Here is a 14,754-nt window from a genome sequence, read left to right as displayed (position 1 = left end):
GGAAGGCCTGGCCAAGCCTGGTGACAAAGTACATGGAAAATCATAGAAAGTTAGAGAACATTAAAAGAACTCTGTGGCCTTCCTAATACCTTACCAAGGCTGGAGAAAGATCAGCGAGACCCAAGTGCTATACATCAAACACCTGGATAGTGGAATTTGGCTTTGGGTACAGATCATCCTCTATTCCAGAAATCTCCCAGGAATGTTCTTCAATGGATTATTATGTTCAGATTTTGGATTGGTTGAGAAATATCCCTGTTGTATGAATCCTGCCTAGTTGTCTCTGAGTCCCTCTGTCCTCCACTATTTCAGGTGTTTGATAGGTGAACATTGAACTGTATATGACTTCTGATCCTAGCACTCCAGTATTGATCTAAATTCCAAGTGAATTTGGACCAGATAGTTTCCTGCTAACCCTCAAATCAGATGTCTTCTTGCTTTCTTGGAGAACATCCCAAGTGCAGTTTGTACCAAATTAAACTCAGAGGGTTCTACAGGAATGTTCTGGCCTTGGGATTACAGTGAATAGAACATTTTGCTGTTCACACTGGAGATCATGAGAAAGTCCCAAGGAAATACTGGAAACCAAAATTATAGTCCTTTAAGCTGCTTATTCCTAAAACTTCTGCATCACAGATTTTATAAAGTGTTGCTTCAGTGGGAAAAGAAGAGTAATAAGCACAGCTATTTTATATGTCTTTAATAAGGCTAGAAATACTTCCAAAGACAACCGTATTATATATAGATATAACCAACATTCAGATTTATCTTATCACCTTATTGTCAAACCCAAGTAATATCACTGAAAGATTGCAGGTGTTTATGTGTTTTGGACTAGAATGAATTCATTGCCTGTTGTTTCTTATTCTCTTCTGCATCTCTGCCACAGAATTATCAAGGTTTTCTACTTTGACTTCTTAGTAGTCTCTGTCATATGATTGAGATATCTTAGAATTTAAAACTACTAATATAATTCTTTTATTTTTTATTTTATCTTTTTAGGGCTGCACCCGCGGCATATGGAAGTTCCCAGGCTAGGGGTCCAATTGGAGCTGTAGCTGCTGGCCTACGCCACAGCCACAGCAATGCGGGATCTGAGCCACATCTGCGACCTACACCACAGCTCATGGCAACACTGGATCCTTAACCCACTGAGCAAGGCCAGGGATTGAACCCACAACCTCATGGTTCCTAGTTGGATTCGCTAATCACCGAGCCATGACGGGAACTCCAAAAACTACTAATATAATTCTTGAGCCAACACCCATCATAAGTAGAAACTGAGGCCAAGTTATTCCATTTTAATATCAAAGAGTACATAGTGAAAAAAAAACATAAGGAATACAAAATTAGCCAGCCCTCAAGATGCTCTAAAGCTTGTCATATGAAAGGAAAATACCCATATAATATGCTCTCAAATATATAAGAAAGTATGGAGATTTGATCTAACTGTTCTGGCAATTTGGACAATCATTTGTGTGTTTTAGCCCAGACACCAAAGAGAACAGATCCGGCATGTGTTCAGTGGATGTCTCTAAAGAATTCATTGGCATATCCAATCCACTCTGCCAGAGACTTTTTTGAGTTAGCTATGTAATTGTCAGGCTCTGGTCTACTTTTTTTGTTTTGTTGCCTTATGAATTTATTTTCCTTCTTTATTAAACATGAAAGAACCTCAGATGAATAATGCATAACAAATGATTTTACATTTGTGAATCTATCTGGTCATGCTAGGGTAACAAACAACCCCCAACAGCAGTGGCTCACAGTAACAGATTTTATTTCTTATGCTACATAGAGGCTTCATGGTAATTACGGTTCAGTTTTGCATGTCTTCTTTATCTTAGGATCCAGACTGAAGGAGCAACCCCTTCAGTGAATTGAGAAATGGTGGAATCACTCATTAGTTCATAAAACTTCCACTCAGGAATGGCCCACAAAGCTCCTGCTCAAATTTCACTGGTTTAAGCAAGTCACATGGATGAGTCTGATGTTAGAAGTCATGAGAATATACTTCTTTTATAGGAAGAAACAGCAAGTAACTGGGAATAACGCAATTAATGTGTGGAAAGTATCTTAGGATATAATTTAAAAGTGTAAGGAAGGAAAGAACTCACCCAGAATTCTAATTGGAGTAACTCAGGCTTACTGTTCTAGTACAGCAGTGGCAGTGTGTGTGTGTGTGTGTGTGTCTGTGTGTTTTAAAATAGGTCTATTTTATATAATTGTAAAAATGAGCATAACATGCATCCCAGAGTTTACTGTAGCATTATTTTCAGTAGTCAAGAATTGGAAGCAACCTAGTGTCCAATGATAGATGAATGGATAAAGAAGGTGTGGTATATACATATTATTCAACCATAAAAATGAATGAACTCTTGCCATTTGCAACAATATGTGTGGAGCTGGAGGGTATTATGCTAAGTGAAGTAAGTCCGATGGACAAAGACAAATGCTGTATGATTTCACTTATATGTAGATCTAAAAAACAAAACGGGGTTCCTGTTGCAGCTCAGTGGTAGTGAACCCGGCTAGTGTCCATGAGGATGCAAGTTCAATCCCTGGCCCAGCTCAGTGGGTTAAGGATCTGGCGCTGCTGTAAGCTGTGTGTAGGTCTCAGACGTGGCTTGGATGTGGTGTGGCTGTGGCTGTGGCACAGGCTGGCAGCTGCAGCTCTAATTCAACCCCTAGCCTGGGAACTTCCATATGCTGCAGATGTGGCCCTTAAAAAAAAAAAAAAAAAACAAAGAACAAGCATAACAAAACAGATGCAGACTCATAGACACAGAAAACAAACTAGTGATTGCCAAAGAGAAGGGAAGGTTGGGGAGATGGGTAAAAAAGTTGAGGTGATTAAGAAGTATAAACTTCCAGTTATAAAATAAATGTCACAGAGATATAATGTAAGCCTTAGGGAATATAGTCAATAATATTGTAACACTTTGTATGGTGACAGATGATAACCAGATTCATAGTGGTGATCATTTTGTAATGTATAAATATATCAAATCATATGTTATACGTCTAAAATTAATGTTACAAGTCAATATTGTTCAATAAAAATATCTGACAGATGTCAATGAAAATAGAAGAATAGTTAGCTCCAATGGTCCATCCCTCTATAGAAACATCCAAAAAAGCAAGCAAAAATTGTCAGTCAACATTGTCAGAACTCTGGAAAGGGGGCAAAGGTTTACAGAATCAAGTACACGCTGAAATTTTAAAAAGGCACCTTAGAAATTCCTGTTGTGGCTCAGCAGGTTAAGAACCCAACATTGTGTCTATGAGGATGTGGATTCAGTCCCTGGCCTCACTAAGCAGGTAAAGGATCTGGCATTACTGCAAGCTGTGCTGTAGGTCACAGGTACAGCTTGTATCTGGTGTTGCTGTGGCTGTGGTGTAGGCCAGCAGCTGCAGCTCCGTTTCGATTCCCAGTCCTGGAACTTGTATATGCCACAAGTGTAGCCCTAAGAAGAAAAAAATAATAAAAAAATAAAAAGGCAATTTAAGAGAAGAAAAGTTTTGAGATATTCTTACTTACCCTGCCCACCTGCTCCTGGGTTCAGCAGAGACTTAAAGTGAATAAAAAATAGGAAAAAAAGGAGTTCACTCTGGCTCAATGGAAATGAATCTGATCAGCATCCATAAGGTGACAGGTTTGATCCCTGGCCTCTCTCAGTGGGTTAAGGATCCGGGTTGCTGTGAACTGTGTTGTACATCGCAGACATGGTTTAGATCCTGCATTGCCGGGACTGTGGTGTAGCCATTGGCTACAATTCTACCCCTAGCCTGGGAACCTCCATATGCCACGGGTGTGGCCCTAAAAAAACAAAAAAGAAACAAAATAAGACCCAACTATATGTTGTCTATAAGAAACCTTCCTTGAATAAAAGGCATAGATAGATTAAAAATAGAGGGAATTTTAAAAATTTTTTACAGAGGCATAGTTGATTTATAATATTATATAAGCTTCAGATATATAACATACTGATTCACAATTTTTAATGTTCATACTCCATTTATAGTTATAAAATACTGTCCATATTCCCTGTGCCTTAAAATATATCCTTGTAGCTTATTTATTTTATAATAATAGCTTATACCACTTAGTCCCCTACTCCCAGCTTCTTTCTTCTTTCACAAAATTATTTTTTTCTATTCAGGACCTTTTGTGATCCCATACAGACTTTAGGATTATGTTTTCTAGTTCTATGAAAAATACCATCAGTATTTTGATACAGATTACACTGAATTAGTAGATTGCTTTGGGTAGTATGGATGTTTTAACAATATTAGTTCTTCTGACTCATGAGCATGGTATGTTTCCATTTTTTGTGTCATTTTCAACTTCTTTCATCAGTGTCTTAGAGTTTTCAGAGTACAGGTTCTTCACCTCCTTGCCTGAAACTTATTCCTAGGTATTTTATTCTCTTTGCCACAACTGTGAATATAATTGTCTTCTTAATTTCTCTTTCTTATAGTTCATGCATGTGTACAAATACAACAGATTTATGTACATTAATTTTGTGTCCTGCAACTTCATTAAATTCATTTACTAGTTCTAACAGGATTTTGGTGGAATTTAGGGCTTTCTATATATAGTTTTATATCATGTACACATAGTGAGAGTTTTACTACTTCTTTTTGCATTTGGATACCTTTTATTTCTTTTTCTTGTCTGATTGCTCTGGCTAGGACTTTGAATACTATGTTGAGTAAAAATATGGCTAGGACTTGCAATCCTATGTTGAATAAACAAAACATTAAAAACATCATTTTTTTGTTCCATGTCTTAAAGGAAAGCTCTGTTTCCTCCCCCAGGTTAGGAAAGTTTCCAGCCATTATTAAAATAAGTTTTCTTCCTCTTCTCTCTCTCTCTTCTCCATCTGTGGCCCTAGAATGTGGATGCACTTGATGATGTCCCAGAAGTTTCTTAAACTATCCTCATTACTTAGAATTCTTTTTTCGTTATTGTTGTTTTGTTGTTCTGATTGAGTGATTTCCACTAATTTGTCTGGAGGACAAACATATACAGGCTGTGTATATGTTCTGTATTATCTAATCTGCTGTTGATACCTTTGGTGTATTTTTTACTCATTGACTGTATTCTTTCTGATTGGTTCTTTTCTATATTTCCTAACTCTGTCAAAGTTCTCACTGTGTTCCTCCATTCTTCTCCCATATTCGGTGTGTGACTTTGTGACTTGTTTTGGACTATTTTTTCAGGTAAATTACTTATCTCTGTTTCATTAAATTTTTCCCCCTGGGGTTTTATCTTATTCTTTCATCTGGAACAAATCCCTCTGTCTTCTCGTATTGTTGGATTTTCTGGGTCTGTTTCTATGAATTGCATAAAATAGTTACTTCTCCCAGTCTTGTGGTCTTGAGTAGAAGCATCTCCTCTGTAGACTGCATGTGCCAGGCAGCTTTGGCAGGCCAGCTGGAGCTGGAGCAAACATGGGAAGCCTTGGCAATCTGGGTGGAGCACCAGTGGCTTTTCAGACTACTGCCTCTGCACTGAGACTCAGAGTGATGAATTTGTGTTCAAGCCCCTTAAGAGTGGAGTCTTAGTTTCTTACAGCCCTCTAGATCTACATAAGCCCTGCTGGTTTTCAAAGCCAATTTCAAAGGCTTGTCCTCCCAGTGCTGGAACTAAAGGCTGAAGTGCCCTGTGGTACTCACCCCAGCTTCAAGTCCTCATAGAGGAATTCTCAGGGTCATATCCTTTCCCATTCATGGGTCATCTCATCAGGGGTATGAGTCCTGACTACATTGTATCTCTGTTCCTCCTACTCCATCTTGATGTGATTTTTTTTTTTTTAATATCCTTAATTGTGGAAGAGCTGTTCTGCTGGTCTTCAGGTCTTTCTCAGAGAGAGTTGTTTTATACATAATTGCAGTTTTGGTTTGTCTATGGAAGGACACGAGCTCAGGATCTTCCCACTCTGTCATCCTGATCCCACCTGTCAGATGTTTTTACATTTCATTTGGCTTTTTAATGAATCATCCTTTAAAAAAATCAGTTCTTATATTTTTCTAATTTATTAATTTCTAATTTTGCATTTAATCAATTAATCCCTTTAATTTTGTTTTATCTAATGAATCTTTTTCTATAATTTAGACTTGAATGTTTAATTAATATGTCTTTCTTTAAAAACAAAGTTTTCTAATGCTAAGAAATTCATCTAAGCATAAAGTTATTTGTGTATTTCAGGTTTTAAACATAGTAGCCTATGTTATTTTTTTCTAAATAGTCTATAATTATAGTACTTATTCTTCATTTGATCTAGAAATTATTATTGTTATTATTATTATTATTACTTGCTTTTTAGGACTGCACCTACGTCATATAGAGTTTCCCAGACTAGGGGTTGAATCAGAGCTTTAGCTGCTGGCTTATGCCACAGCCACAGCAACGCCAGATCTGAGCAGCATCTGTGACCTACACCACGGCTCATGGCAACACCAAATCCTTAACCCACTGAGCGAGGCCAGGGATTGAACCCACAACCTCATGTTTCCTAGTTGGATTAATTTCCCTGAGCCAGAATGGGAACTCCTGATCTAGGAATTATTCTTTAAAGTGTTTTATTTAATTCTAAAACATTTTTTTTTATTCTCTGGCATTTTGTTGTGTTTTCTTTTTAACTGCAGCCATGGCATATGAAAGTTCCTGGGCCAGGGATAGAATCAAGTTGCATCTGCAACCTATGCCACAGGTGTGGTAACACCAGATCCTTAACCTACTGTGTCATAGCTAGAATTCCTATTTCTACCTTTATTATATTGTAATCTGACTGGATGTATCTACTATAAATATTTCAATGTCATAAATATAAACATCATGAGTGCCTTATTGTCCCTGTGGGTTGTGCTATTTATTAATATAAAGTGCCATTTTTTAATCTCAATGATTTTTGTTTTGATTTCTATTTTGTCTGAGATTAATATTGTTAGTCTGCCCTTATTTCTGTTTGTCTTTGCCTGCTATAACATATCTCTTTGTTTTCAAACATCATGTCTTTTTAGTTTAGTAATAACTCTAGCAAACATAAATTAATTGAAATTTTTTTCCTTAATCTGATAATATTTGTCTTTTAATTGAAAAAATAACACATTTTTTGATGTTAACTGATATTTAATCATATTCTTATCATTATTTTCTTTCTGTGTGTGTGTGTGTCCCAATAAATGTGTTCTTATTTCTTTTGTTTTCTTTGTTGTATTTTTCATTATCACATGTTTCGTTTCCTTTTCTGCTGATATTTTTAGAGTTTATTCATGTTATTTTTAGTTCATTATATTTAAAAATTGTGCCTTTATTTTGGTGCCAATATCAAGAATGAAACAGAATCTATGGTATCCCCCTCCTACCCCCAAATGGGACAATTATGTAAGCACATAATCTCCCTCATCTTCCGCATTTTTTGAACCATAAAATGCAGTTATGAACATTCCATTTTTTACATCATGACCATTCACTTTCAAAAACTTACTCTTAACATTAACATTAAGCTTCACAAATATATTAACAAAAATTATTTAGAGTAAATAATAAATGATACTGGATTCATTTCTCATGATTTTTACCACAGTTACTCCTTTCTAGATGTGTTCCATTCAGTTCTCTCTTTTTGAAATGTGAAGTCAGCACAATATTCTGTATCCCTGGGCATGTAGTCATATATATATATATATATATATATATATATATATATATATATATATATATATACACAGAGAGAGAGAGAGAGAGAGTCTTTCTTTGTCTTTTTAGAGCCATACCCACAGCATATGGAGGTTCCCAGGCTAGGGGGCGAATCGGAGCTATTGCTGCCAACCTACACCACAGCCACAGCAATGCCAGATCCAAGCCACGTCTGCGACCTACACCACAGCTCATGGCAATGCCAAATCCTTAACCCAATGAGCAAGACCAGGGATCAAACCCGCAACCTCATGGTTCCTAGTCGGATTCATTTCCGCTGCACCATGACGGGAACTCCGAGGCATATATTTGTGATAAATCTCTACAGTGTTTGAACAGTGCTTAAATGTGGATGCCTTTAGCCTGCCCATGCTCCCCAGTTTACCACAGTCTCCACTGCACTCTCCTGGATTCTTTATCTAACTGCCTTGTATTTCTACAACTTGTATTTTTAAATTCTCTCCTAGAGCTTCCTAGACCACATATGATTTCAAAGATCCAAGTGTTTATTATAAGATCCCAAATTCTTACATTGAGTGACACTCTGCCTTTTCTTTTCTGGACTTAGGCTTTGGAAGACCAAGTTTGGGAACTCCTTCAGGAAGCAGACAAGACAGCTGAAGAGAACAAGGATCAAAGCCAGGTCTATGATGCCATGGCCAAAACCCTGGGTGAAGCATGGGCAGCCCTGGTCTCCATGCTTGAGAGAAGAAGGGAGCTTCTCAGGCTGACTTCTGAGTTTTTTGAAAATGCTTTGGAGGTTTGTGTTCAGAAGAACTTTTACCTTTACATAAGAGCAAATGGAGAGCACTCTTGAAAATGTTTTATTTCCACAAATAGACACTGCAGTACATTCAAAAATGGCAGAAAAACCAAGATAGACACAATACTTTTAATTTTTGATTGTCTAAAAATAAAATTTTTAATATTTAAAATGTAGGCCCTCAAACAAAAACTAAGTACTGTTAATTAAAATTGATAAATATTAAGTATGGGAACTCTTATTCATAAGTCATTTTGATCTGCTTCCCTCTTTAGAAAATAGTACTCCAATTACTAAATCAAACAATTACCCCTGATTATAGGATTACTAGGAAATGCTGGTCTAGTATGTTCTTGTTAACTATAAGTTGGAGGATACAATTTCCTCTGCTACTTATGAAAAGGTAATTACATAATAGTCCATAGAATACTGGACTTGTAAGCAAAGCATTTTATAGCATACTTTCCTAAGTACTAAGCTGAGTTTCCATAGTTTGAGCTCATCAAAACATAAGAGAAGGAAAAAGTCCCAGGCCTAAGAAGGTCATGGTTTTTATTGAATTTGGCTTTTTTTTTTTTTTTGAGGAACCCAATTTCAAAATGTGAGACTCAAAAGAACATTATCAAAAGAGGTGTTATATTTAGTATAAGATAGTTATTGGAAATTTCACTTTTAACTTCTCTGTCAAGTGGCAATACATTCATTTTGATGTGAGAGCACTGCTTCATTATGATAAAGCACCAGCTTTGAAAAATATGACATTTCCAAACTGAAAATTCAGGACTTAAATTCAAAATAATGAAGGAAAGAAGATTAGTAATAGAACATCAAAATTGGGCTAGACAATCTCATGCATCATGAACTCATTTAAAAGTTAAAAGGAGGAGCAAAAACTGTATTGTCACCTTCAAGGTTTGTTTTTCACAATTTGAAAACTGAAGTCCAACTCAAATCTTTCTATAGATTTTCTCAGGAAAAAGTTCTACACACAATTTTCTTTCCTGAGAAGAAATAAACCAGGTGAAATACACTTATAGGGGTTGAATTATAGATACATTTGATTAATTTCTTTCTTAGTAGGTGGGGTATAGGTATCAACTGCCCTTAAAATTAAGCTCATTTGAGCACAGAGTTATTTTCAAACATTCAGCCCAATATTTGTTTCTCACTGTGTAGGAGCATTAATGCTAGCAGATTTTCTGTATGATGAAAAATGACTTACAAATATTACATGAAATATAAAGAAGTCAACCCATTATTCAACTTAACACTCGGATTCCTAATAAAAAGATGAGTTGTTTTTATATTATCCTGCTTGCAGTTTTGTGGACCACTTCATACTTGACTGAAGGAAAACTCCAACGTAAAAGAATAGGGTCTTTGAAAAATGTCCCCTTGTTGTCACTTCTAGTCTATTCTGTACAAGCTGCAGGAAAAAGAAAAGTGGGGGAAAGAAAACTTTTGGGAAGATTTTTCTGAGTAAAGCATTGTTTGTTTATTGTTTATTGTGTTTTTTTTAAATGTCAAATAACAAGTTGAAATAGAGATGTAAGTTATATAGTGGCTCCAAAACTTCTTGTGGTATTCTGCAGGGAAAATCACATCACCGACCAGAGTTTTCTTTTGTTCTTTCTCTTTGAAGTTTCTCTTCAAAGAATGTCCTTAGAATCAGTTTTTAGAAATAGAATGAATTAAAAATGTAAATGATGTGGAGACAGGATCCCCTTATTGAACTATGTGCGTTCAGGAGTTCTTTAGAAATACAAAATTACTTCTTATGGCGTAGTTGATAGTAGTACAAGATGGGTTCAGGCTCACAGACGTAATCATCACATAGGTAAGTCTCTTCTCAAACTCTGTGCTTCTCTTTAGGAACAGTGACCCCTAAGTAACAGTGACTGGTGTCCATCTCGTCATTCTAACAGGATGGTGGAAGCCTTCTCTGCATTTCAGGAGATGTGCTCAACAGTTTCTCTCTCATATTTCCATGCTTTCATAACTGGATTGTATATGGCTGTTGTAATAAGCAAAGCATAGTGGATCTTGTTAATCAAACAGTCACATAAAAATATTAAATATGACTAACTCCAGAGATAAGAGTTTGGATAAAACTTGGAAAAGAAGACAACCATTGTGATAGGCTTTGGTGTCTTTCTCACTGATACTTTGCCTTTGTGAGTTTATTCTTTACTTGATCCAAAGGTGCACTTGTTGATTAGAATGCTCTTATGAACAAATAATAATTACCTTTGAATCTTAGGCTAAAACAAAGCAGTGTTTTGCCTGCTATTGTGGATATAGTGTACTAACATAACCAAGTATGTTTTGCCCTCTTCTAAAATGTGTTTCTGAGATTATTCCCCTGAGAAATCTGACATTGGTTTGAGCATCTCCCTTTCCTACTTCTTCTGTGGAGGAACCCAAGGAGAGACTGGTCATGTTCCTCACCATTTAGGGTGTCAAATTGCTGCTCCTTTTTTTCTTGAGAAAAAGGGGAAATTTTCCACTTTTCATCCTTGCTGCATCTGATTTCATTTTTATTTCTATAAAAGTACATAAAATCATTAATAAAAATGCAAACAAAACTACAAATTTTAGATTTAAAAGCTGAATATTTACCTCCCCTCCCCTAACTCTAGTCCCATTTCTTCTCATAAAGCTAACCTTTCCATAGGTATCTTTTTGGACCACTTCCTGTACAAATGTATGTATTTTTGCTTCATATAAGAGAGGGGATTAGGGAGTCCCTGTTGTGGCTCAGCAAGTTAAGAACCTGACACAGTGTCTGTGAGGATGTGGGTTTGACCTCTGGCTTTGCTCAGTGGATTAAGGATCCTCTGTTGCTGCAAACTACAATGTAGGTTGCAGGTGTGAGTCAGATCCTGCATTGCTGTGGCTATGGTGTAGGCCTGTAGCTGCAGCTCCAATCCAACCCCTTGCCCAGGAGCTTCCATATGCTGCAGGTATGGCCCTAACACTTAAAAAAAAAAAGAAAAAATAAATAGAATTAAATATCACTTTTCGACCCTTTGGCTAAAATCAAGAGTAGAAATGGAATCAGACTTTTATTTTGAAACATATTTTTCAGTTCTAGGTATAATTATAGAGAAAAAAAGCCAACTATATTTCAACTTAAGTGGATTCCTAAGTTAAATTTACTAATAATTATGTTACCGGTTAGCCAGATTTGGTTGGTTTCTTTTAGCAAACTTTCTAGTTAGTTACTCTTTGACAAACTGCTTTAAAATGTTGGCAGTGGCTGTGTTTATTTCATAGGACACAATAGTTTTAGTTGAAAATTTCAGTAGGCATTGGAACAGTAAACAGATTGGTTTACTTCAGCATATTTCCAGGTGTGAAAAATTTACTACAGGCAAACGCATACCCTCATACAAACACCTGAGATAGCACATGCTTACACAAACACACACATCATTGCACAAACTGATAAATACATACACAGTCAGCTCGGCCATTATTTCACACACAAAAAATTTGCAAATAAGTAAAAGTAGCATGGTGGTTTTTATTTTTTCAAATGTCTTTTCCCTGTATTTCTGTTGTAGTTTGCCATTAAAATAGACCAAGCGGAAGATTTCCTCCAGAACACTCAGGAGTTTGAGAGTACTGACTCCTTGAAATCACTTCTTCAACTTCATGAACATCACACCAAAGGCAAGAAACATGTCTCTTTCTCACACAAGTTCAAGATTTTAAGGGTGTTAATACAAGAGTGCTTATGGGGGAGTTCAGCATAAATGAATCTGACTAGCATCCATGAGGATGCAGGTTCAATTCCTGGCCTCACTCAGTGGGTTAAGGATCCAGTGTTGCCTTGAGCTGTGGTGTAGGTCGCAGACGTGGCTTGGATCCTGTGTTGCTATGGCAGTGGTGTAGGCTGGCAGCTGCAGATCTGATTACACTCCTAGTCTGGGAACTTTCATATTGTGGGTATAGCCCTAAAAAGACAAAAAAAAAAAAAAAAGAGTGCAAAGAGTGCTTATGCAATACAGTATATTTTTAATTTATCTGATTGTATATATGTCACCTTGTTCCAAGTAGGGTTAAGCAGAGCTTTACTTTTGGTCATTTTCTGCAAGGAAGAACTAGTTGTAAATGATTTGCAGAGGCATTAGAGAAGGAGCCTTTGGAAGGTCCAGTTATTCAGTTTGCTGGGTCTCAGTTCCTAAAGAGGGGTCTTTTGCAATGGTCTCATCCTTGTAGCCTCTGCATCTAGTGAGATGCCAGCATGTGGTGGATCTTCACAAAATCTCTCTTGGTTGAATAAATGATTGAATTCTGTTCCTTCCAAGGACTGAATAAGGATTGAATTCTCTTTCTTCTAAGGTTGGATATTTGATTGAATTATATTCCTTCTAAGGATAAGGAAATACAAATCAGCCTTTATAAATAACAGCCCTGGATAAGGAAATTTCCTTTTACTGTTTCAGTTTTAAAAAAAATGGTAATGAACTTTCTCTAGATAAGCATCTAATAAAAGAATAGAAAATATTTTTCAACTCCTTCTGAAACAACAAGATAGTCTGATTGTTAACTAGCAATTAGTATGCTCGGCCATTTGGGGCAGAATTTGGGCTGGGCCAGGACTGTAATAGGGAAGGCATTTGTGGAAGAGTAGCTGTTTACTGTAATCTTTTTCTGTGGAAGCAGTTTAGATAAATAGGTAGAAAGGGTCTCTTCTTTTCTTCTTGATGGGTTCTTCTAAGTATCACTGCCAAATAGAGCCAAGTACAAGTGGATGGATGGCTTCCTGAACTCATTTGTCACAGTTCCAACTCACCTTCTAGCTTTACAACCCTGATCATGCTGGACAGGGGCCAAAAGTGTTTTTAAAACCACAAATAGATTTTGTATTTATATAACTCTTCAAAGAACCCTCCATAGTAGATCATTATTTTTCTAAAATCCAAAGATCAAAAGACTCACTCTTTCTTGTATAAATTTTATAAGACCCTACCACATATGTACATAGAATTTTAACTGCTTATTGGTCTATGGGGCCTGTCGCTAACAGGGGTTATAAACAGCAACAACAACAACAAAAGGAGTTCCTGTCATGGCTCAGTGGTTAACAAACCCAGCTAGCATCCATCTCTGGCCTTGTTCAGTGGGTTAAAGATCCAGTGTTGCGTGAGCTGTGGTGTAGTTTGCAGACACAGCTTGGATCTTGCGTTGCTCTGGCTGTGGTATAGACTGGCAGCTGCAGCTCTGATTGGACCCCTAGTCTGGGAACCTCCATATGCCCCCGGTACAGCCCTAAAAAGACAAATAAACAAACAGCAACAAAAGTATCAGTGTTAGAGCAGCAGTTTGCCCACTTTTTGGCAGTGGTGGCAGTCTAGCTGGGCCCAAAGGGGTAAACAGACTCACATTAAATTCCTTTTAGGTGACTGGAAAGTGAATCAGTTCCAGGCCACTGAGATGGGTTCTGTGGTCTCAATGCAATCTTCATCCCGCCAGCATGATCACACAGCAATCTCACCTGTGGTAACTTGACAGTGACTGATGCTTTTGTTCCAGAGGTTCAGTACTAAGGCAATCAAGTGACAGCATTTTCTAGAGGGACTGGAGAGGGAAGGGGCATTGTGGAAGTAGGGACTTTTCCATCAATAGTTGGGGATGGGGCCGCAAGGAGGGAAATGCCTTAATGCTGTTTTCCTGTTGTTAATGTTGGCTCCTTTAGTTACCAGGATCTGCGGCTCAGTGAGCCAGTTTTCAGGGGCCATGTGCTGCTCTGTTTGGAGACCTGGGCTGCAGGACCCTGGCATCCAGTGGATGCTGAGACCAATGCCCTGCCTTGCAGGGGTGTCCACAGCAACTCCTCTTAATCTGAAGAGATGGATAGCAATGTAAGCCAAAAACAGCAAACAGTTTATTTTCGGGAGGGCAAAATACTCTTCCGTCTTGATGGAATGTTTTCTGTGACATTTGTGTGCTCTTCTGTGTGGTACTTGAAGCACAGGAGACTCTAGTCAGGATACTTGCCTGAGGATGGCTCCCAGGGCTTTTTTTTCATAGAGAGTTGGTGAAATTTATTAATCAACTTATTCAGTGGGATATGATTAGGACTAGCTGATTTGAAATGCATGTTCAAGGACAAAACTCTGATTTTTAGTTAAGGACATCATATCTGTCAGTTCATGTAGGATGCTGTAACAAAATATCACAGATTAGGTGGCTTATAAACAGTAGCAGTTTATTTCTCACAGTTCTGGAGTCTGGATGCTTTGGATCAGGGGGACAGTATGGTCAGGTGAGGGCC

General features: G+C 37.3%; 1 protein-coding gene across 11 annotated transcripts in view; it reads left to right on the top strand.

Annotated features, from left to right (window-relative positions):
• Positions 1 to 14,754, top strand: part of CCDC141 (coiled-coil domain containing 141) — a 207,913-nt gene that overhangs the window by 43,500 nt on the left and 149,659 nt on the right. For 9 of the 11 annotated variants that reach the window (XR_014829841.1, XM_084999981.1, XM_084999983.1 and 6 more), the window contains exons 3-4: positions 8,277 to 8,468; positions 12,038 to 12,146. Coding sequence is in view for 8 of the 11 variants with exons in the window: in XM_084999981.1 (XP_084856107.1) it covers positions 8,277 to 8,468; positions 12,038 to 12,146 (301 nt within the window). In the remaining 3 variants the exon portion in view is untranslated. The remainder of the gene's footprint in view (positions 1 to 8,276; positions 8,469 to 12,037; positions 12,147 to 14,754) is intronic. The other 2 variants (XR_014829842.1, XM_084999986.1) reach the window with 1 other exon arrangement.

This window comes from Sus scrofa, chromosome 15, assembly GCF_054392235.1.
Source record: "Sus scrofa isolate SSC_HxYL_T2T_F1_AM1 chromosome 15, Sscrofa_HxYL_maternal_Yorkshire_Landrace_v2.0, whole genome shotgun sequence".
Classification (NCBI taxonomy): Eukaryota; Metazoa; Chordata; class Mammalia; order Artiodactyla; family Suidae; genus Sus; species Sus scrofa.
This window is presented reverse-complemented; position numbering and strand designations above follow the sequence as displayed.